Below are 23,432 nucleotides of genomic sequence, written 5' to 3' on the forward strand. Positions count from 1 at the left end.
GGATTTTCTACAGCCACTCCCTCAGATGTCAGTCATCTGCACCCAACTATGTAAGTAATGTAACCAGTGTATCTTCCTCCCCCTGCCGAAGTGCATTTAAACCCTGAAAAAAGCTGCAAAATGCACCAACCTTTTTTTTTTTATTTTTTTATTTTTTTTTTTTACAAAAAATGTGTTCTGCACATGGGACAAAATATGCAGCTTGTTACACAGTACAGGATAGTGTATGGCACCCTGAGGAGTGGTGATGCAAGTTTAAAAATGCTCCATTGCAAATACTACTACTACTTCTACTATTAGCTTTTTCTGCAAGTGTTTATTGTCCACAGCTTCTAAGATGTGGTTGGTGATTACAGCCATTGCTTATCATTTGCCACAATGGTATACTATAATAGACTGACCTGTTAACAAAATATTTGCTCAGTATTAGTCTCTTTCAGTGCATTGGAACAGTGTGAAATGGTTTAACTCAGGAACAGCTGTGGGTTATTGGGCAAAATCTTAATAGGGTTTTGGTCAAACTATTGTGAAATGTTTTTATTTTAATATTTACCTACATGTGATTATTAATTTCTATGGTAAGGATTTGTAATCGTGAATTCTGTTGGCTAAGAAATGACTGCTGACTCAAAAAAAAAAAACCTTTATTTTGTCTTGTTAGGTTATGTGTATAATGTATAATGCTATGCTGTGAAATGAACTATTGGCAATTCTTTTAATTCTTCAACGTTTCTTGCATGTGATAAGATCACCTTTCAAAAGATTGGCATTGAAAATAATATGAGGAGGCAGGACTGTCAGCAAAGGTGTGGATGAAGTTGTAGTACAATCAGTTGTGGTTCAGTTTGAGCTTACAGTCAAGTTTTCTTGCACATTTTTTTTCTTTGATAATAGGAAAGATATGTTTTCCTTTCAGTGGTGGAAAGTCAGCCATATAATAATTTCTGTGCTGTATCTTCATGATTATCTCAGGGTTTTTTTGGCAGGTTTTACAATTATTACAGGTTTTAATGTTCAGCTAGTTCATTATAGAATCCTTATTCTTACTGCTGCTACCCACCATACTGGAACTGGGAATGCTGAGTGTTATTAAGTGTTATCTTGAGGGGATATAAAACGTTTCTGGCATATACCACAGACATAATATCATTCAGATATTCAGATTGCTTTTTGTGTCAGATCACTTCTCCTTAACTCAATACTTTATTGACCCCTGCTTATGAGGTTGGGGAAAGTGGTTGAGAGACATATTTATGTATTAGGTGCCTCTCTGAGGAGTGAGGCCATTTTAGTTTGTATGAATTTAACCTGACATAATGATATTTATTATATGTAGCATATTAATCTTTGCCACTTTAAGTTAAATTCCTGTAAAGGGCATTGTAATGTGACCTTCATATATCTGACACTCTGAGCCAGAGGATTTAAGGTTGTTCTATTCTATTTAGATTTCAGATTTCAGATTGCAGGCTTACCATAGTTCTGAACATGTTGCAGACCATATCTAAACCTGTAGAGGTTAGAATGGCAAATTGTAAAGGGTTGCTACTTTGAACCTCCTCAGATCATGTGCTCACCAACGGTTCAATCTAGCAATCATCTTATGGAGTTCTTTAAATGCTCCATGCCACTTTGATAAGAATTAATGTTTTCCAGGGCATTTGTTAACCAGTGTGAGAGACGGCAGTGGAAATACAGAAGATTTCCAGCTGAGAATGACATTTTTGTCCCTCATGATGTTGCAGTTTATACAGATAAAGGCTAACGTAAATGTTAAATATTAAGCATTAACTCATTAAACCCTTTAAATGCATTTTGCAATGGGTATTCTGTAGCTTAGACAACATGAACTGCATCCCCAGCACTATGGGGCTCAGTCACAGATGTCATTGTAGTTGAGTGTGATGAGGACTGACAGCTATACCTTACCAAATTTAGAACCCCTTTGAACATGTGGCACATTTTAAGCTACAATACTCCTTATGAAGTCAATACACACAGATTAACTTGTTTGCTGGCACTCTATAATCACAAGGAAATCACATCATGACACTAGCTGCAGTAACTAAAGATTCCAAGTGTTACGTTGGTTAAAGAAAATCAAATTTCATTCCAGGTAAATTGCTACATGTATAAAAAAAGTGAAATAATTCAGACAATTTCTACCTCATTTCTATGGTAAGGATTTGTAATCGTGAATTCTGTTGGCTAAGAAATGACTATGCTGACTTGTCTTGTTGTTAGGTTAGAATATATGTATAATGCTATGCTGTGAAATGCTTTTTGTCAGAACTCAGCAAGATAAACTGACTTTCATAGACCAAATTTATAACTTACAGAAATTGTGCACTCATGTGCATAATGTCATAAAAGGTGAACACTCACACATTATATGTTAGACCAAAAAAAATGGCTTCTCATCCTGCTTTGTTTTGAAAAGTTTGTGAGACCCGCAGGCTGTGACCTTCACATGTTCACTGGCTCTACCTGCTGGATGAAGAATCCATCAGGCAACTTTAAGGAGCATTCCTCTGACAATTCCCAAATCATTACAGCACACATTCCTCGGGTACCAAGGACAGTTAATCTATTAGACTGTTACATTCCAGATCTGATCCTCTGCTGGGTGACATCTTTCCTTTAGGTGGTATCCTCAATATGGATAAACAAAAGACCATAGGAAATAGCATTTTCCCACAGCTTTTACTACTATGATTAATGACGTAGAGCAGTAAAGTGATATTTTGTAAATCTGGACTTCTGTCTCATAGCCTAATTTAAAGGTACACTGCTCACACTTTTATAGTCTGATTTGGCTGCCACCCAAATAAATAGTCAGACCAGTTAAACAACAGTTTTGCACATAAAGCTAGTAAGAGTTCCCCAAGGGAGGGAGGGAGGGAGTGAGAGAGATTCCCTTTGTTGAGAGACATACTCCACTTACAAATAACCTTTCAGCACATGACCTGTGCTCAGGAGGTATTGTTATAGATATGCGATTGTTATTTTGCTGCATGAATTCTATACACCTACATGCTAAACACAGTTTTGACATAGCGAGGCACTGTGGACTGATGTGTAAATTTTTCAGAAAGTGCCTTCAATTATGTGTTATTCACATTTAGACTTTCATAGTTAGATTTTGAGTGAAGGGGAAGGAATTTCTTAGCTCGGTTCGGTTCAGCGTAAAAACAAGAATCTGAGGACTCCTTTCATCATAGCTCGCTTCTCTTTGTTTACCTGCCTCGATTAAACACCTTACCTGCTTGCTCACTTCAGTCCTACGAAAGAAATCTTTTTCCACCCTTGTTTTTTTTCTTATTCCTTCGACATTTGCTACCTTCACACGCGATCGCCCTTTCATGTGACTCCTCATGAATGTACACCTATAGAGCAAATAGCTGTTAACTAATTGTTCTGTAGGTGGACTGAGCCTATAATGTTTTATTTGCAGGTTTATTTTGAGGTTTTTCTCTTGGGTGTCTTTCGATTGAACAGTTTCTACTTTGGCATGTCTGGGCTTATGACACAGGGTGGATCTGTGGGTGGTGTGGGCTAGGGGCCTAATGCATGCAGTAGACAAACTTCCACCTACTAGGAGCATTAGAGGAACAGTGGTCTAAAAACAAGGACTCATTCACATACAAACCACATGCCAGGCATGTGAGTTTTATGCTAAATTCTCAATGTCTGTTGCTTAGTCAAGCAATGAGATTTTACCTACTTGATTAATTAATTTGTCATGAAATCATACAGAGTGTAAATAACATTTTGCCTCGTGTAATACCAGTTATAGGACCAGCGGTTGATCACCATGTTTGCTATGAGCCTGTGAACTGCGTTGTTTGTTTTGATGGCTTGAATTTTTGATGATACATACTTCACAAATCACTGTGCATACAGGAGAAATCAGACAGGGAGCGCCGAAGTTTATGTTAGTCATGCCATCCAACTCCCTCGGAAGTAGGCTTAAGGCCCTGGGCAGTCTTTATGTCTACCACTACACCACAAAAAAGGGAGGCTCCGATTCCTGCAATCTGCTCCAATGGCATTGTTAACACAGAAATATTTACAGGCAATTTGTCTGGCCACTATGAGTTCAGTGACAAATGTTGGCATAGCCTGAAGCTGAGCTATAACATTTAAAACATCCATTCTGATAAGTGATCAGTCTTTGATAAGTCCAAACAAAAGCATGGTGTGAGCCCTTGTATAAATTATGTCCCTGTGCTTTGCTGTAAATTGCTGCCTGCCATGTTCTTATACCAATATCTAGTACCAGCATTATTTTTGTGTATTTAAAGCCAAAATTTGTCATTATAATTAACAGGTCTGATGTTAATATGGAACATACATTCACACACTTGTAAGACATGCAAACTCCAAGACACTCCAAGACATGCAAACCAAATTCTCCACACATGTGCAGACACAAAGGATATGTGCAAATTTTTAATACCATAGCACACTTTGAACATTATATAACAAACATGTTTATTTAAAAGTGATATTTTATATGTACATTTTTTTTACATATTGCACTCTATCTGGGCTGTTGATGTTTGACAACAGTAAATGACAATAGCTCAAATGTATAAATATATACTACATGACATACATATTCAGGAGAATGCTGACGTTTTTTCCCCCTTTTTTCCACAGAATAAACCGCATCCAACATTGTTTAGTATCAATCTCTGCCAAATGAAATGTCTTGAAAATACAAAAAAAAAGGCAAGAATTTTACATTAATCTGTTTTTATGCTTTTGGACCAGTTATTGTGCTCAGCAGTAAAGGTCATTTCTGGGAGCATTGTTAACAGTCCTTGAAGGGTTGGCAGTGGCACATCCATTCTGTCGTGTATCTATAAAACGTCATCTTCACTTGCACCATCAGAGTTCAAGGATAACTGACTTGTCAGTCAAAAAGACTGACATGATACTGTATGCAGAAATCTATGGAGACATTCCACTTTATTTAGAAAATAAAGATGACAAACTATGCTTCATTGTGGTAAGTATAATTATACATCACTTATATATATATATATATATATATATATATATATATATATATAAAATGTATAATCAGACTTCCCGGTATTTCTCCAAGGCACTTTTTCTTGGTTCTCTTTGTTTCTTCATGTCTATTGAAATCTGCAAAGGGATAAAATCATTTAGTAAACTTTGTTCTTAGTTGAATATGAAAAATGTAATATTTTAGATGCTCACAGAAAATAATATTTTTTGATTATATGTCTTACCAGGCTGACAAAATTATTTACAGACAATAGAAATGTATTTCTTAATCAGTAGTTTTATGAGCTTGTGGACAATATCTTCCCTAAACATTATAACTATATTGTCTCTGCCCCATTCAAATCACACAATGGAGTAGGCACATAGAAACAAGGGAAACTTAACTGCACAACAAACAAACCCTCAGAAGGTTTTGCATTACACTAAAAACCAGACAGCATCATTTTCAGTGGTCTCAAAGGACCATAAGTGTGGCCCTTAATCTCCAACAGTTAACACACTACACAATGTACTCCCTTATTATATTAAATATATTTCCCAACAGGACCCTGACCCTCACCCAACAACACAAGTCTTCACCCAACATCTGCCTATTTTATCACTTTAATCCAAATATTTATTCCATTTGCATGTAAACACGCTTGACACCAGTGCGCACTACGTTTACGGACTGCTTCGAGACCGCGGTATCTAATGAGTGGCCTGCTGATAAGGTGTGTGCATGATAAAACAATAAATGTACATTTCATATGACTGACTGATAAATTCATGTGTGTAAACGAAATGGCTGCTCGGCAAACATTTTACTGCTAATGACACAAAAAGAAAAACAAATGTGACAATATTACATTGTATGCTTTGAGTTAACAATTTACCTGTAAGGTCTAACCCTCAGAGCACCATTGACTTCCTGCTAACCTTGTTAGTAGCCGAGCACATCTTTTATAATCTGCAACACAAAAACATTGAACTCCATCAATAAAATATACAATGTACAACTCTGCCATATCATAAAGTTGTATAAAATAATGTAATCATTTAAATAAAAAATTAGACCTTATCAGTCTTGATAACGCTATATCTATACTCATCTATCTTATACTGCATTATGAGTGTCAAGACATGTGTCAAGGGCAGTTGCACTTACAGGCTGGTATTGTGCAGTCCCTGGTATTATGGTATAGTCTATAAAAGCGTTTGCTGCATTTGGGACTAAAATAGAGAGGTCCTGAAACAGAAACATTTAAAACTCAAGTAGATATGCAGACACCAAAGGACCTGATTAAGTACACATAACAGAATTGCCCGAGATAAACTGGACGCCACCCACCTGTTAAGTGTTGTAGGAATTTATCCTTCTGTCGAAGATCTCTGGGAAAGACCTCTGTTGGAAATCGATTTTTAAAATGTCAGTAAACCATTATATTTTACTTGGCGTCTGAAAATTCCCAGTTAGTCTCAGCAAAAAAAAATTGAAATAGATCATACACACAAAATACGTTTGATATTAGTTATCAGAGTAGTTGATTTCGAACGCAAACATCTACCATCTTTTAGTACTCCACACCACTATGCAAAGTCCATCAGAGCTGAGACTATAACAGTCTTCTGTCAGCATGTTACATTACAGTCTACTTACCCAGTATTTGATCATGCTGATACGACTTATTAACATCGTTTTCTTCCCCCGTTTCAATTGAATATTCTTTTCGGGGAGCATGGTGTAGGTCGCGCTCGCCGTCTTCCGTGTGATGCTCCCGTTTTACTCTTACTTTGTCCATTAGGGGGTTTACGAGGCTCCTGTCGTCCTTGCCGCCAGTGTGAACGCCGCTCTGTTTGCAGTAGCCGGCTGTGAGAATTAACAGGAGTCCCATGAAGACGGGTGTGCGCAGCGCTCTCATACTGAAGCGTGCCCCTATCCTCAAGTCGTGACTTAGAGCCCTGAAAACGCAACAGTGATTTAGTCAACGACTTGACCGATGGCACTTCGACACATGTGGGCAATTATTTAATGATTTCATATCAGCGTAATAAACACGCACAAATCAACATGACGATTGAGCTTTTTCTTTTTACAATAGCTACAGGAATGAGAGACATTTAAGTTACGCCCTTACTATGACATTTTTAGAGTCTACATGACTTGAAACTTTGGCATGCAAACTACAGAGTCGGAAACCCGGACTTTATTAGTATCTAAAAGTTAACGTTGCTTTAGGCAGTGTCCGACGTGGAATGTACGTGCTGCTGTAATAAATCCTGCAGAAGTAAGTGAGAGGAAAAAGTGCGAAAGAAGTCTGACTCAACGCATTTTACACATGAAAATCTGTTACGTCAAACAAGCTTGGAAATGCGGTAGAAGTAACTAATTACCTGTTTTGTCAGCAGCAGACGTGTGAAACGGTTTTTAGTGGCCTCCCAGTTTATTCGCTGATAATTATGTTAATGTGGTGCAAACGAAACAGATTCCGCTGCAGTCGCCTTTCCCCAGGTAGGCTACAATACTTCCAAGATCTTGTGCGCCACGACACATGGAGAGGCACCCTCTTTTATATGTTTAAAGACGGTCATCTGTTGATAGTGGGTTGTGGGTGGAAAATAATGAAAGCTCACAACTTCTTTTTTCTCTGCCGTGTCTCCTGATGAAGTTTATTCCGGATCATCCGGCATGGGTTCCCTCAGTTTTTATTCTCTGTTGCAGACGCAAGTTCTTGTCCCATGTGGATTGTCCCGGCATGTCTTTATTTAGAAACGTGTTAATAGCGTCCCTTGAAAAATGCATTTTATTTTTCCGGCCACCGTCTCATAACGCCCAAAGGATCCAGTCCGATTGTGGTCCAGGTGAAGTATTTTTCCCACTAATGATTTTTTTTTTTTCAGTCCTCAAACGGGAATCGGCGTATCCCTTTCATAAATAGATGAAAACGTACTGGTTGAATAGTCCTTCTTAATTTTCCCGTAGAGGATAGTATAATCGATTCATATTTCCCTTACATCTTAGTGGAAGCCCAAACATAAAATATGATTAGACAATTATGGTAAGTAACCAGAATTGGAATAGGAAGCCAGTTTCTTCGAGTATGACAACAGCGTCCAGGTCTGGACGACTGTGGAGAGCGCACAGGCCTTCTCCAGTATTGCTTTCGTTTACTCAGTCCATTACCACTCCCTTTGAGTTTATTATCACTTATATCATCACTCCCCTCCTCTTTTGGGATATCTTTATTGTCCAAGGTAAACCCCCGGGTTTGCCACCATTCCTTTAGCTGGTGCCAATCGGGATTAGAAAACTTTGGAAGTATTATTAAACATGGTAGCGCAGATTTATTAGTGCCAACGTTACACATGATTTAAGATAAACTGGCTCAACAGTGCCACACAGTGTGTCTATAGCCTTATAAAATTATACATCTAACTTTCTGGACAGTATTCCTAATTTTTTTTAGATGCTTTGGAACAGCTCTCGGCATCCTCTCGTTTATCAGGATGTACAAGCGAGTCAAAAAGATGTCATCTTTTTTTTTTTTTTTTTTTTTTAATTTAATAGTTTATAGACGGTCACGTAGCACTTGTGGCAAGGTGTCGAAGGTTTACGTTCGGGCGCTTAGAATGTGCACGCTCGACGCGTCTGATACCACAGGGATATGAACCGTCTTCTCTCACACAGACTCGCCCCCACCGCTTCCCAGCCAAACTTTCCTGTCCTCCTCCGTGTAGTAATATAATTAGTTCTTGTTGTGAATGAGATTCTCCTGCCTTCCCCTTATTTTATCACCTGTGTTACAATAGGGGTGGCGTGGTCGTTAAACAATTTAATAAACCACAGGAGTGAACATACTTATATTAAGCACAAGATCACAGGCACAAGTAATGGCAAGTTTTTTTTGGTGGTGGTGGGGACACTCGAATGTGTATACAAAGCTTTAGCCTTTTTTGTTCAGTACATATTTGTGTGTGTGTGTGTGTGTGTGTGTGTGTGTGTGTGTGTGTGTTCCACATAGTTGTCTGAATGGTTTAGCTTTTTGCACAGTTGAGGGCATATGGAACAAAATATCTTTTAGTCACAAGATTTATTTCAGGCTGCAGTTATTCACAAAGACTTGTTTTTGACTTCTGTAAGATTCCTTAAAATATTTGATCAGGAAATGAATAGGATTCTGTACTTCTGGTGGCTTACTATACATAAGAATAAGAACAAGTAATACTTTATTCATCCCAGTGGAATTGTTTTGTTTATGTACTCGTTTATTATTCATTATGCAAAATGCATCTTTAAAAATATAATCTGCTGTATACTTGTATAACTTGGTTGCAATTAAATACATGAATTAATGCTTTTCCTGTTCTGTACTTGGAGGGTCTGTGAGTTAGTCCTAGTACAAGTTGACAGCCATGCTAGAGCCCCTGGTTGTGGCTTTTGGAGGGTCTGTGAGTTAGCCCTAGTACAGGTTGACAGCCATGCTAGAGCCCCTGGTTGTGGCTGTTGGAGGGTCTGTGAGTTAGCCCTAGTACAGGTTGACAGCCATGCTAGAGCCCCTGGTTGTGGCTTTTGGAGGGTCTGTGAGTTGGCCCTAGTACAGCTTAACAGCCATGCTAGAGCCCCTGGTTGTGGCTTTTGGAGGGTCTGTGAGTTAGCCCTAGTACAGCTTAACAGCCATGCTAGAGCCCCTGGTTGTGGCTTTTGGAGGGTCTGTGAGTTAGCCCTAGTACAGGTTGACAGCCATGCTAGAGCCCCCAGTTGTGTCTTTTGGGCCCTCTTTCCTCCCCATGCCTCTGCTCACCAGCCAGGCTGTTAAAACTCCTCCCTCTCCTCATCATGATGTCCCATTTCCCAGCTCCCATTTGCTTCTATCTTATGTCAGCAGTTCTCACCATGTGGCAAGACTCTAGCAATCCAATCCAGAGTCTTTGGGTAGAGAATCCCTAATCCCAATCCCAGGCAGAGATCCCAGAACCCGTTGTTGGTCTTTCATTCATTAATCCTAGTGTGGGCCAGTTCTTATCCACAGCTTTACTTTGGCCTTTCCTCTGACACCTTTAACACATTTGACACAATTGACAGATCTTTCACATCTTTCACATCTTTCATAGCAGTTTTTCATGAGTTTATCTTATCAGATGTGACTATTCATCAGTGTCAGTCAGACCTAATGTTGGGTTAGGCAAACCAGCAGACCTTACATGGACAGACCTGCAGATTCCGGTTTTTCCAGGCCTTTCCAGGCTTGTTTGTGCTGATACGTTCCATTGGAGCTTCATTGCACAAGGGAGGATTGCTTCGTCATAACGTTTATCTGTGATGTCCCTGTAATGTCTCAAGATTACTACGTTGTCATCTATGGTGCATATAGATTTGAATCTCACCTTGTAGAGTTGAGACTTAAGAATGTATACGTTTTGCTTGGTGCCTTTTCACCATTCATATGGCAAAACATGTTTGAACCTCCTCTGTAATTGATATCCCATTATTAAATATGAAACAAGGAGTAAAAATATGAAGCATTAATATTTAAGCACTGCTTAAGGAAAATATGCAGGTTGTAGCAAAAGTCCATGTCCCTGCAAAGTGTAATTGTTTCATATGCATTATGTTACCAACAACCTCAGGAAAGTGTTCAGAAGGAAAAATGTTTTTCATGCTTAAACAGACATACACAGCCTCACTGAAATCTCTTTGAGACCTCTTTAAGAACTCTTTGAGATCCATTTTAGGAGTATACCTACAATGTCTGAATCTAACTTGAATGACCATGTTGTGTTTGCATCCTGCAACAACAACTAATTCAACAACTAATACCCTCTTATATCCCTCTAAGTCTGTTGTTGATTACAAGAAGGCCAGAACTGAATTTCACATCATCTCTAAGTCTCTAGAGGTGCTCTGTTAATATATTTCTCTGTAAATATTTTTAACTGCAGCGATATGTTTGTATATGAAGATTGATGTTCATTCAGAGGCTTTTCCAATACAGCATGTACAGCAGTGTTATACTATGCTGTACCTTCCAAAGATAACCAAGATCACCAGCAGAATCCAACTGATAAGATGACTCTGGTGGCATCTTTTTGACATCTTATACTGCAAATTAGCCTTCCTATCTGCCATTGTTGGAGCTATTTTGCTTTTCAAAACTGGATATTGCTAATTGAAATATTAAATGTTTTTACTGTCTCTAACTATAGAAGCAATAAAACCCTTTACCCTATCTTGACAAACATGCTTAGAATGTGCAATGAAATAGATACCCAATAGCTTTTAAAAAGGATTCTACTGGATGCCTGAGATGGAGATGAATAAGCACTTATGAGTAGGGAATCAACTGGCCAAATCTAACTTTAGCTAAACATCTAAATCCTTCTATGGCTCTGGCATTGAAGACAGAATGGTGAAAATAACCATGCTGTGCAGTGATAGAAATAACTAATAAACAAAATGTTGAATTTAGAAGCAGAAAAGTGGACCCTTACTCATACTTTGAAGCAAATTTGTAGTTCAATGAAAGTTTATAGGACTCTTTTTTGGTAAACCATCTCCATAAATAATGTTTGTTCACTTTGAATGACCTACAAATAAATAAAATAAAATAATTCCAAGAAACATACTCTCATTAGTTATCCTCAGAGTCCCTCACCAAACAGAGCAGGAAGTCCTGTATTGTTCCTATATTTCAATGTGATATATGTTATCTAGTGTGACTGGGCTTAATTACAACAAAATACACACATAAATGTTATTGTACATATGTATAGCATGCCATGATCAGCATGACTGTATATGTGAGACGTTTTTTGAAAATAAGGCTTAATAAACTGTAAGAAAAAAAAAATACTGATCTTGCAATGCTTAGTTTCACCACTGTACCTCATTTTGGTGATCTCATAGCTGAAACATGCAGAGCTAATGTGCCAGTCCTGTGTCTGAGATCGACTCACTCAGGCACAGGAATAATGCAATCCTAATTCATATTCAAACATGGCATACTCCCCTTCCATGACTTACCAACAGAGAAAGCATACTCAAGTTCAAGGTATCACTGCAGCTCACTGAAAAGCATATGATTCTGTTGCAACTCAGAATGGTAGCTGTAGAGGAAGAGACATGATGAGGTTGATGGTGTTGATGATGATGTGTGGTTTTCATGGCAAACATAAAAAAAGCTTCTCTCTCTTCTAGCCTAATAGTGGAATAATACCAAGAATCATAAAGACATTTTGGCTACAGTTCATAGAACTAATTCCCATTCTGATTTATTGGTTGTTAAATTGGCACGCACATTTTCAGCATCAGCAATGCTCCTATGTCTCTCACATAAGAATGTATATGAAGAATTTTCACAGATACCTTAGCTAGAGGCCTTAAATAAATTAGCTTTATTTGCAAGCAGACAGATATGCAGACATATCAACAGACAGACAAGACAGACACACACATACACACACACACACACACACACACACACACACACACACACACACACACACACACACACACAAATATGCACAGCCTTACAAACATACACATCACCTCACAGAATTATGAGAATCTATTCTTGCAGTACAAAGCAGGGTTTAAACAGAAATCTTTTTCTTTCACAATCTTTCGGGCACAGATTTGTTGACAGAGATGGTGGCTGTGCAAATGACCTCGGTCATGTTTTAACCTCCAAATCTAACACAGAGAAGCTTGAGGATTTGACTCACTTAACTTTGCTTGTACAGCCCTTTTCGGTCTTTAGGTGTTGCAAATCTTTCTATGGCACAGTTTTGAGCTAGTGTGGACAGTCTGATTATGCCTTAGTATGACTGCATTAAGACTATTATATATATTGAACTGCTTTCACAAATAGTTGTTGTTTTAATAATAATTTAAAATGACGCTGGGAATAACACAGAGTAGCATATACCATTCTATGAGACACTGATAAAAGGTAAGCCTTCTACTACTCAAAGACAACCTCTGTGACAGCTTCTGCTGTGGATGTATGAGAGTGACTCTGCTTAATTATAATAAATGATTCATCCATTTTAGCATTATTTGTGTCTGCTATAGAAAATATATACTCTTCTTATTTAGTCTAGTACATGTTTAATTCTTCAGTCTAATCCTTTAAATATTTTCTTCAAGTTAATGAGCAAATTGGAAAGGATGCTTTAAGATGGTTGTGCCACATGGCATTGTTTATTGCTCACTTCTGAGTAATAAAATCTAAAAAATGTGAGTAACAAACCTAATTGTTATGTTGGGTATTAGAATGCAATAAGCAGTGCACCAGATATAATGCCTGGAGTAAAATGAGCAGCAGCTGAAGCCGATGCTTTTCCACCTGAGCTTTTAGGAGTTTGGGAAGTCATTTAAGGTAAGTTTAGTGGCAAAACAGAATACTGAATGGCAAAGTGAAAACTCAGTCACACAAGAAAATGAATTGCAGTTCATTTAACAAAAATGTAGAAACAGGAATTCAGTAAGAATGTAAGAAAAGTAAATACGTAAGAAAGCATGTATATTATGCAAATTATATTTACTTTTTTATTGTTAATCATGCTAGCATTTTGGGGTAATCTTTTACTTTAAATGGGTATATTTGGAGAAAAGTGACAAAGTAATTCTGCATTTGGATAATAATTAAAAATTAAAATGTATATTAAGTCAAATCTCAAACTTCTAATATTATGTATATATCCAACACTAGTGCAAACTAAGTTTCAAAGCAATTATAAACCCAAATGAAGTCTGGACAACTGCTGACAAATTCTAAAATGAATCTTAGCTTATTTTTCTTGTGCTAAGTTCAAAGTGTATGAGTGCGTTATCTTATATTATTGATAAAATCTTAGATGATCTTTGATAAAATGGTGTGCTCACCTTGCAATTATTTTTAAATGATGGAGGCTTCACGTTTGGCTTTACTCAGGCATATGAAGGGATATGCTCATGATGGCAGTGCAGACATGTTCTAAACAAACTCAAAATGTGATCAGAAACATTGCTGGAATGTTCTGGGGCTTGACCCCAGAAGTAGTCATGTATTCCTCTAGGTTGGTTTTGTGAGAGAGGACCATTTGGTTTCTTTTCCATAGCAATACTGGAAAAGAAGTCAGTAAACAATCATGTGAGCAAACAAGCTTTTATGCTATAATTCTACATATATTTTTTAAAAAGTTATATATGTTAGAAAGAAAGACTTTTAAATAATATGTAAACTATCTTATGTCTTTGTTGCTGCTGTAGCGGAAACCACTGGATGTGTAATATCTATCATTCATGCAAATAACTTGTCCAGTAACTTTGGGTGGAAGCAGCCAGGAAAACATATTCTGACATAATTAAGAACGCAGGGCCAAAGTCAACATATTTTCAATGATTGCAGCTGTTTGGAGCATATATACACGTCATTGAACCAGAAAACTACAAATACCATCTGCTAACCCTGATGCTCCCTCCCCCCCTCCCCCAAGGTAAAAGTTTATCACATCTCCATCCAGCCAGAACGCTCTGCTTGAAACATTCAGCACGTTCCACATACAACTGAGAGGCTGAGCCAATGTGTACAAGCTGTGATGTGTTGGGAAATTTTTCACTGCTCTTCTAAGTGTCCAAAGAGCTTGAGGTTGATTAGGATGATTGGTGCCTGTCCCAGCATCACCCAGCTGCATGCGAGGACTCCATACCATTGTGCAGTTTGGGTTTGGGTAATTTTGGGGAATGTGTTGTTGTTACAGTTTGCATCCAAAGCAGCTGTTACCATGGGGAGGTTGTTTTGACGACTTGTTAACCTTCCAAACGATGTGGGGTCATGTAAGGAACCTATTTATAGCAAGTATGAAAGCTGCAATTTGTTCTTTCTTCTGGAAACTTTATGAATGATGCATGGTCCTGGTAGGATATTGGCATCTGCAAGGCAATCATGCTATATGAATGCATATTCCTGCAACAGATTGGATTGTTTGCTATGACACTGTGCTACAACAATTAATATTATTAATCGTGAAAACAAACAGCCTACATGTGTTTATTGCTGCACTTTCTAAAATGCTTTATAGTGCTCTTTGATTGCTGTCATTTTCCACTCGTACCAAAATTTCTGTCACGCCTTGATTTTTTCATTTCTCAGCTTTCAAGAACCTCAAACTTCATGAACTGTAGGCAGGAACTGATGAAATGAAATTGATGAATCCAAATGTCTTGCCTGCCAATCTGGTACTTTGTTATACATACAAAAGATAAATCCTTTCTGTTAAGGTGTTGGGGGGTGGGGGGCAGTGCTTACTGTCTGTCTGAAAACCCACAAACTTGGTGATAATTAGAAGTGCTCTGTAAAATGAGACATGTATTTATACGCAGCAAATAAGCATAATCGAAGACATAAAGATAAAAGCTCCAACATTTAAGTTTTCATCATATGAACAATATTAAAGTTTTATGAACACACACTGAGAAAAGTAATCTTTACAGAATACATCACAAAATTACTTATTGGGCATGACATGTGGGAATTTGTACATATCTGTGGGTTCTTTGTCTTTTTCCATGAGTGACTGTGACTGAGCACATTTGGGCTTTGCTTGCAAGTGAGTAATTTTGACACCCTCCTCCAGCAAACCAAAAAGGTCTCCTACAGATAACTCCCTAGAAGCTCTCAGAGATGACAAACGTTGCACAGGTCCATGACTCTGGCCCATTTGTACTCTCCAGGGTGGACAGAGGCTCATTCCAAAATCTTATTAGGCACCTTTCATCAAGTCAGTGGACATGGTGAACTGCTTTTGGTAACCGCTGAGGAGGAACTACATAAACTATTTGTGCAGTTTATGTTCTATCTGGTTTTTAATCTTATCAGAGTGGTGCATGCAAATGGAAACTGTAATGGCTCTGTTAATGGAAGCTGTCAGAAAATGTGCTTTCCTGTGTTCCTGGGGTATCTTCAGGATAGTCATGAAAGTCATTTACAATAAATGAAATGTGTGCACTTATGTTGACTTATAGGTCATGTCAATTGGTTCTAAGGAGCTTTAAATTAGAATGTTAAAACAGCATAGATAATATGGAACATCATTGACCAATTTATAGTTTCTTACACCGGTCACAAACAAATTGCCAATTAATTTCCCAAAGATGTAAACATCATATTTTCTGATCAAGTTGCATAACTATTAAGTTCATCTTGTACTGAATCATGCACAATGCCTGGTACAGGTCTGTTTAAAAGTGTAGTCTTATTTAAAACCATAATTAGTCTGTGGTGAGACAAAAGTAGAATCTGCAAGGTATATCGTATTAGATTGTATTGATTTACATACACACCAAAATCCATAAAGTGATCCTGGTTGTGAAACAGGATCTACAGGTAGTCTGATATGTCAGCAAGTAGAAAGAATGCCTGTGTTTGTGTAACACAAAACAAGGGGTGGATTGAATCATATATGCTGCAGGACTCAGTAGTAAAGAAAATGCCAGATCAAACAAACATACAAACCATTTCAAGAAACAGTTTTTGCTTGCTTTGCAGAGATTGCTAAACTGCATCCCAGAATGAAAACTCTGAATTGATCATGCCAAAGTTTTAAGAATGACTTGATTATCATTAATACTTATTTTAGACTGGACTTCAGAATCCATGTAACATTTTAGTTGCATCAAGGATTCCACAACCAAGCCTAAAGCACAGAGCAATCTAAAAGGACTGCAGATCCAGAAAGTAGGCTCACTGCTTTTTTAAACTATCCCTTGGAACAGTTTTATAAAGGCATTGTTTATTTCTCCCATCAGCCCCTGACGTCCCTGTCCCTGAATCCTCAGGAGCCTATCTGCAGTGAGGGAAGCCCAGGACTTGCATGGGGACAACCTGCTTTGTTCCAGGATTGAGGCTAAAGTGCACATAGTGTTCAAATGACAGGTACACCAGGCAGGAATCCTCTTCCCACTTCAGGATTTTCTCAGGAAAATCTCTTGAAAGATCTCTTGAAAACTTGGTAAGTGACACAAGCTGAGCGGTTCTACTGAGAGTTGCTAGCTCTGCTATAGACCGTTACCTGGCACATTTGCCACTGGTATAACTGAATGAACTGAGTCCTTACTATACACTATGTGTTATGCTGTTCAAATGGACAAAAATGAGATTCAAATAGACAATAAAAGAATCAACCTTTCACCTTAGACTATTGAAGGAAAATGTTCTGTAGCCAGCTGTGTCTCTGCTTCATGTCCTAAACAGCCATGTCAGCCATGATAATGTGCTTTAATTGAACAAAAATGTTCCTTTGCTTTTTGTTTTGCAGTCAGGTTTGTCACTTGTTCTCAATGATAAGGCATGCCAGGCTACATGCTTAGATTTTGAGTTAGCTATGAACAGGGTGCTTTGTGGGGGAGAACAATGTTTCAAACCATGACATTATGTGAACATTTAGCATTTTCCTGAATTAACCACATTGGTCTTCTCATCTCTCTTCAATCCCAGACTGTCCTAAATGGCTATGTTTTCCTGGACACCTCTTTTGCCATTATGCAGATTTTTGCAATATTGTAAAGGTTGTAAACATTTTGTGATGTTGTAAAGCTTTTCTCACCTAAGTGAACTGGGTAGTGTTGTAAAGTTTTCACACCTAAACAAATATTGACTAGTTTCTGCCAGCTAGGGTTAATATTGGACATTCTTTCCTTTATCTCTTTGAAATGAAAGTGTTGACTAAAACATGGCAGTGGAGAAGGAATTCCATTCTCTCTATTCATTTCAAATACACAGCATATGTTTGAACTATCATGGAAGGAAATGCTGCATGTCATTGCACTAGGTAACTAAATGCTGGAGAGACTAAACTCTGTAGAAAGTTTCTATCAGAAGTTACGCATTGATGTGCATGTTAACAATCAAAACAGTTACTAAATATCCCCCAAAGGATATGTTTCTCTGCAGATAACACCATAACCTTATTTGATTAATTAATTTTTGAACTATTTAAATAGTCATTGGGTTAGTAATAGAGCTGTTCAGTAAGGTTTTAAAAATGCAAAAAGGTGAAGAAGTTTTTTTGGTATGCATAACAAACTTATCAGCTTCTCAATAATAAACTCATTCATCTTGGTAATGCGTGAAGGTGATATTGTTGTTTCAACAATCCATGTGCAAATCCAATATGCCATTTTAAAATATCAAACAATATGCAATCTATATTATTTTTTAAATTCAGAGTAGAACCTGTCCATCTGCAAAAATGTCCATCTGCATCTAAAAGGCAATAGGTATGGTAAAATTAAAAGCTCATTGGTGCAGGTTACAAACTTTGAAATCCCTTCTTAATCAAGGAGCTCATCAGAGGAGGGATCTGGACTATGTTTGGCAAACTTTGGGGGAAGGGGGAGGGGAATGGATGTGTGGGGATGGTTCCTGATACTCGCAGACATTCATGCATTTGCCAAAATGTTTTCATTGGCATTTATGTGTGCAATCAGTCAATTTCTGTCCAGCTTTGGCTCTCTTCTCTATTTGGTGGCTTGGAGAACCAGGACTGCAAATCTCTGCTCAGCTACCCAGGCTTAACCCAGCCTCTGAATGGCACTGAGCCAGGATGGGAGGTATGGACCCACATCTGGTGTCTTGCTCCGGGCCTGGGATGATTCCAAATGCTGTGTACCATCCCATATCATCACCTATACATCAGCACAGGTAGCAAGCCAAAACAAATTCTGAATTTTGATGCAGGGCATAAATATTTGAGTTTATGTAACCCTTTCAAGCGTTAACATCTAGTCAGATAACCCGCTGAGGGGCAGTTACTCTGTATATACTTATGTGGCACCTGAGCATGGAGGTTGCTGTTTTTTTGTGCATAAAATAAATATCAAACATTCCTGTTATATCTTCCCTCCTGTTTTCCTATCTAACAGCTTACTTGCAAATTTATATGTCTGTAAATGAAAAACTAATAAAGGTTCACTTCCAAAGCTACCAACTGAATAACCCACTGTTCCTGATCAATGAGTATGTGAAACTGATTGTCTCACAATAAGCATGCCATTGGAAAGGTAAAGCTAAAATGAAATCACAAAACTGCCAGTAATTGAAGAAATGAGTCATGTCCAAACTAAGGGCTCAATTGATCAATGGCCCAAGATCATAGACTCAGTGCAGGTCATAGCACTGAGTCTATGATCTTGGGCCATTGATCAATTGAGCCCTTGCAACGAGAAATCATATAGGTCCATTTACTATTTTTCCACATTCTACAAAATAAAAATAATATAAAGTACTATTGCAAATTTTATTTTTAAATGCCATCATGAATTAATTAAGTCTAAATAAGGCATAGTTTACATTTAATGTAATTTTAATGTAAAAGTTGTACAATATAAAAAACTAAAATAAATACATAAAAAGGGGGAAATTGTTGATATATGTTTATTGTTACAATGGCTCAATTAAGTCACTGAGAGTCCCTTGTGAGTATACTTAGGTCAGCTGCTCGATGGCTTCCACAACGTGATGTGAGGCTACTTTCCTAAAAGCCATCATGAAGTGTGATGTTTCAAACTGACGACAGGATAAGCCTCTTTATATATAAGAAAATCACATTATCTCTCTCTCTCACTCTCTCTCTCTCTCTCTCTCTCTCTCTCTCTCTCTCTCTCTCTCTCTCTCTATATATATATATATATATTTATATATATATATATATATATATATATATATATATATATATATCACATTATATATCTAAAGAAGATTCCAGGTGAGTAACTGCAGTAAATGCACACTATTCTGTTTGCAATTATACATATTGGAGTTTTTAATTACTTAAGGTAATTTCAGTGGCTGTTGGTTACAAACTGTTATATTTCTGGCATTTACAATACATTGTTAAATGGCAAGCTACTTTTCATATGGAATTCCTGAGTTGCTTCACTTGAAAAACTTGTTTCCATCTAGAAATTCATGAGGATTGATCAGGGCCATATTTCTATCACTAAAAAAGTACTGTAACATTATATCAGCAGCTATCAGCAACTGTTGTGGAAGACATTTAGCAATATTCTGCAAATTTTAGCCTTCTTCTGAAACAATCTTAAATTAGCCTTTGTATAATGGCAGTTCTGAACCTTTAGAGGTGACAAATCTTTTAAATCTTTATTATTTAGCTATTGTTACACCATTTTTAAAGGCCCAAAGAAACAAAACCAAGGAAGGTAATATTTACAATGATGGCAGTGATATTTACATCTTATGCAGTGAGTCAAAGTCACAGAGTAAATAAACCTAACTCCATCCCTACACCCATAAAAGCTGGTACAGTGGATCTGAGCTATGTGATTCTGGAGAAAATGTTTCCAAATCATTTTAACTTCCATTATAGGCCATATCCCTTTTTATAGGCCATATTATAAGATGTAAAGAGGATTAGATCTATGCTGATAAGATCAGTAATCACCTATGTTGAGTTGTAAGGTTATACATAAGTTGTAAGATTACATCTGCTGTTCTATGATTAGCCTTTTAAAAGCAAATAAAATTACCTGTTGGAGTTACTACCAGTAAAATCTATGAGAAAAATTGTGCTTTTTAAAAAAGTAGTGGACCGAATGTAAAATGGAAACCACAGGTAGTGTAATTATCAGTGTTAAAATATGTGAGTCTCCCATGGGAGTTTTTTTTCCAAAGGTATTTTACCACATAATATATGTAATGTTTTTTTTATAATGTGCATTGACTGAATAGTTGTTGAATTAATATTTGCACAGTCACAATGAATTCACTAAATCTTACCATGTAATAAGTATTATCTCTGTCTGTGTTACAATACTTTATCAACTGTCAGCACTGCAAGAACATTCTCGGTTCATTCCGCTTAGTTACTCCAGAGTGAAATCAAAGGCAAACAAATAATGGTCAAATAATAAGATCAATTTTGAACGTAATACTTGAGTGTAACACTGTTGTCAGCTAAATATTGGAACATTCACATATGTTTTAATTGCTTAATTTTTTTCAACTTTTTAACTTCAGGACAGCCACAATGAAACATATTTAATTGTCTGCATCTGTGGTTGAACATTAATTAGAATCTCACAAATTGATGTTATGATCTGATCGAATTTCGGTGACTTTTTAAACACTGAGCAGACATTTTGTGAAGAATATTTAGAGACTGGTTGACAAAATGTTTTTGAAGACATTTTGAAGCTTTAATATTTCATATTCTGGCTTACCAGGAGGTCATCCTCCAACAAGGATGACCCAAACTCCCCCACAGTTCATGATTGAGCTCTCACTTTGAGATTAACTCAAGTGAAACAGTCACACTCTTGATTGGTGTCCACCCAGACAAATGTAAAATGTTGAGGATGATGTTTCAAAAGGAAGGAGAACGCGTGGGTGCAGTGAGAACCCTTCACCTCTGCTAGTTTTAATAAATTAAGTATATCTGAGTAATGGAAGTGCCTGACTCATGACCCAGCCAGCGAGGGCAGAAACCTACACACCGACAGGGACCAAGACCATCTATCAGTTGAACTATCATTAATAAAGCAGCGTAAACACCTTCTTTGGTGTTTTCTCAATTTGAATACTTGATTGTGATGCCATTGCATCAACCTGGTAGACTTTACTACTAAGAGTAAACTGTCAAGTAAGAGATAAATAAAAGTAACCCTCAGTTGTCCTCTTGGGTGTTGTACACTTGTGATAAACAATACATTCAAAGAGACATTAGAAATATCCAAACAGTCCAATTACTCATTTCTTTAACTGAAATTTGGTGCTTTGAAACTTGGCTACCTTGTACATTTATAGACCATTTTGAAGGTCTGATCCAACCTTAGTTTCAAAACTTTCAGTTCTTATCTCTCAGCGTTGCCTATGCATATATGTTCCAACAGGTTCTGGTGTTTTTCAAGTTTCCTGTACAGCCGGTGTTAGACTGTGGTCCTACTGTTTGTGTTGCACTGTGACACTGCGACACTGAAACACTGTTGCTATCAATACTCTTGGCTGCTGAGAAGATGGCTTTTTAATCTGTCTCCAGCAGACACAGACACAAACTGATTATTTAATTGGGCTACTCACTGCAGAAGAAAGATATGAACAAAATTTTAAGCACACAAAACACCTAGCTGAGCTTCACCAGTGACTCAGCTTTCAGAGAAAACTGGGTTGTGGTTTTTTTTACCACCTACTCATTCTCCTAGTTTCTCTTTAATCACTTCATACTAGTCCCTGGTCATAAACCTATTTCTTCTCCACCCCCAACACACAACTCCTTATTAATATTTATGGTGACATAATTTTTTTAAAAGCAGGGGACATTAAATGCCATATATATCATGGAAAGGATGTTCACTATCGAGTACTTAGAAACTAGACATATAAATCCAGACTTTGGGGGGTCTTATAAGTGATGGAATGGCAAAAGAGCACCTTTGCTCTCTCACTGAAAATAGAAGCAGACACATTCATTCTGCAGTCTGTTGGCCAACTCACGTGGTGAACAGCTTTGCTCTTGCCATGAATTATTTTGATCCAGAGCAGAGCAGCCTAATTGCTTGGCACTATTAGTAGGCTTAAGCAGCAGCTCTGTGGTCTTTCACTGAGTTCCAGCTATGAGTGGCACTTCTTTCAGTGCACAATTCAGTGCGGGGCTGGCCTGTATTTCACTGAAGTTTCTGTTCACTCTCCGTGTAGCTTCAAATTGGCATGCCACAAATAACAATGCTTTTTTTTTCCATTACTGAGCTCCATGTTTGCTGACAGCTCACAATTGGATTGATCTCCTGTGTATTGTCGTAGTAAATGTGTGAAGCTGAACCTCTCAGAAGGTGAGGTTTTAACTGTGGTCATTGTAACTGAAAGGTACCAACTAATCTGGTCCTGTAAGGTATATAAATGGCAAAATTTACCAAAAAACTATTAGGTCTCATAGAAACCATTACTGAAGAACCCTGGAAAACACACATTTTCTAATCACGATGCTGATTATGGCAAAACACTCCTACAAGAAAATACCTGTATGTTCTGATGGTGTCACTGATGAAATAGTTTAGTGTGAAGAGGTAATTTTTCTCTTAGCCTGTTATTAACAGAGCTTAGTAGTAAGCTAAAGGAACGAGATGTAGGAGTAAACAATTCTTTTTTCTCCTTATCTAAGAGGACACAGATAGCCATTGGAACTCATAACTAGAACATTTTATCAACTTATTATTGAGATGTCATAGCCTCTTACTAAGTTTAGCCCTGATTGTGACCCTTAAGGAGAGTCTGGAATACATTCATAAAGTCATACATCTTTCAGGCCATAGAAAGTTGCTTGATCCAACATCATGAATCCTGAACTAATGACCTCTAATAAATAAATATTATATAAAAATCTGCCCTAGTGATGATTTCACTCTTAGTAATGTTACACAT

At 37.4% G+C, this 23,432-nt stretch overlaps 1 protein-coding gene across 1 annotated transcript; it reads right to left on the bottom strand.

Moving 5' to 3' along the window:
* Window positions 1-5,924: 5,924 nt before the first annotated feature.
* alkal2b (ALK and LTK ligand 2b) lies at window positions 5,925-7,488 on the bottom strand. Its single transcript, XM_027008837.1, has 5 exons — window positions 7,414-7,488; window positions 6,680-6,981; window positions 6,371-6,424; window positions 6,188-6,268; window positions 5,925-5,989 (listed from the first exon to the last, which is right to left on the bottom strand). The coding sequence occupies exons 2-5, from the start codon at window positions 6,939-6,941 to the stop codon at window positions 5,925-5,927; spliced, it is 462 nt and encodes a 153-aa protein (XP_026864638.1). The 5' UTR covers window positions 6,942-6,981; window positions 7,414-7,488.
* Window positions 7,489-23,432: the final 15,944 nt, after the last annotated feature.

The sequence above is a fragment of the Electrophorus electricus genome, chromosome 13 (genome assembly GCF_013358815.1).
Source record: "Electrophorus electricus isolate fEleEle1 chromosome 13, fEleEle1.pri, whole genome shotgun sequence".
Lineage (NCBI taxonomy): Eukaryota > Metazoa > Chordata > Actinopteri > Gymnotiformes > Gymnotidae > Electrophorus > Electrophorus electricus.

Bases quoted from the DNA above. Each gene is read 5' to 3' on its own strand.
- alkal2b (XM_027008837.1), bottom strand. From the start codon at position 6,941: ATGAGAGCGCTGCGCACACCCGTCTTCATGGGACTCCTGTTAATTCTC. The intron at 6,425-6,679 runs GTAAGTAGACTG...GATTTCCAACAG, and splicing joins TCAGCATGATCAAATACTGG to AGGTCTTTCCCAGAGATCTT. The intron at 6,269-6,370 runs GTGGGTGGCGTC...TTTCTGTTTCAG, and splicing joins ATTCCTACAACACTTAACAG to GACCTCTCTATTTTAGTCCC.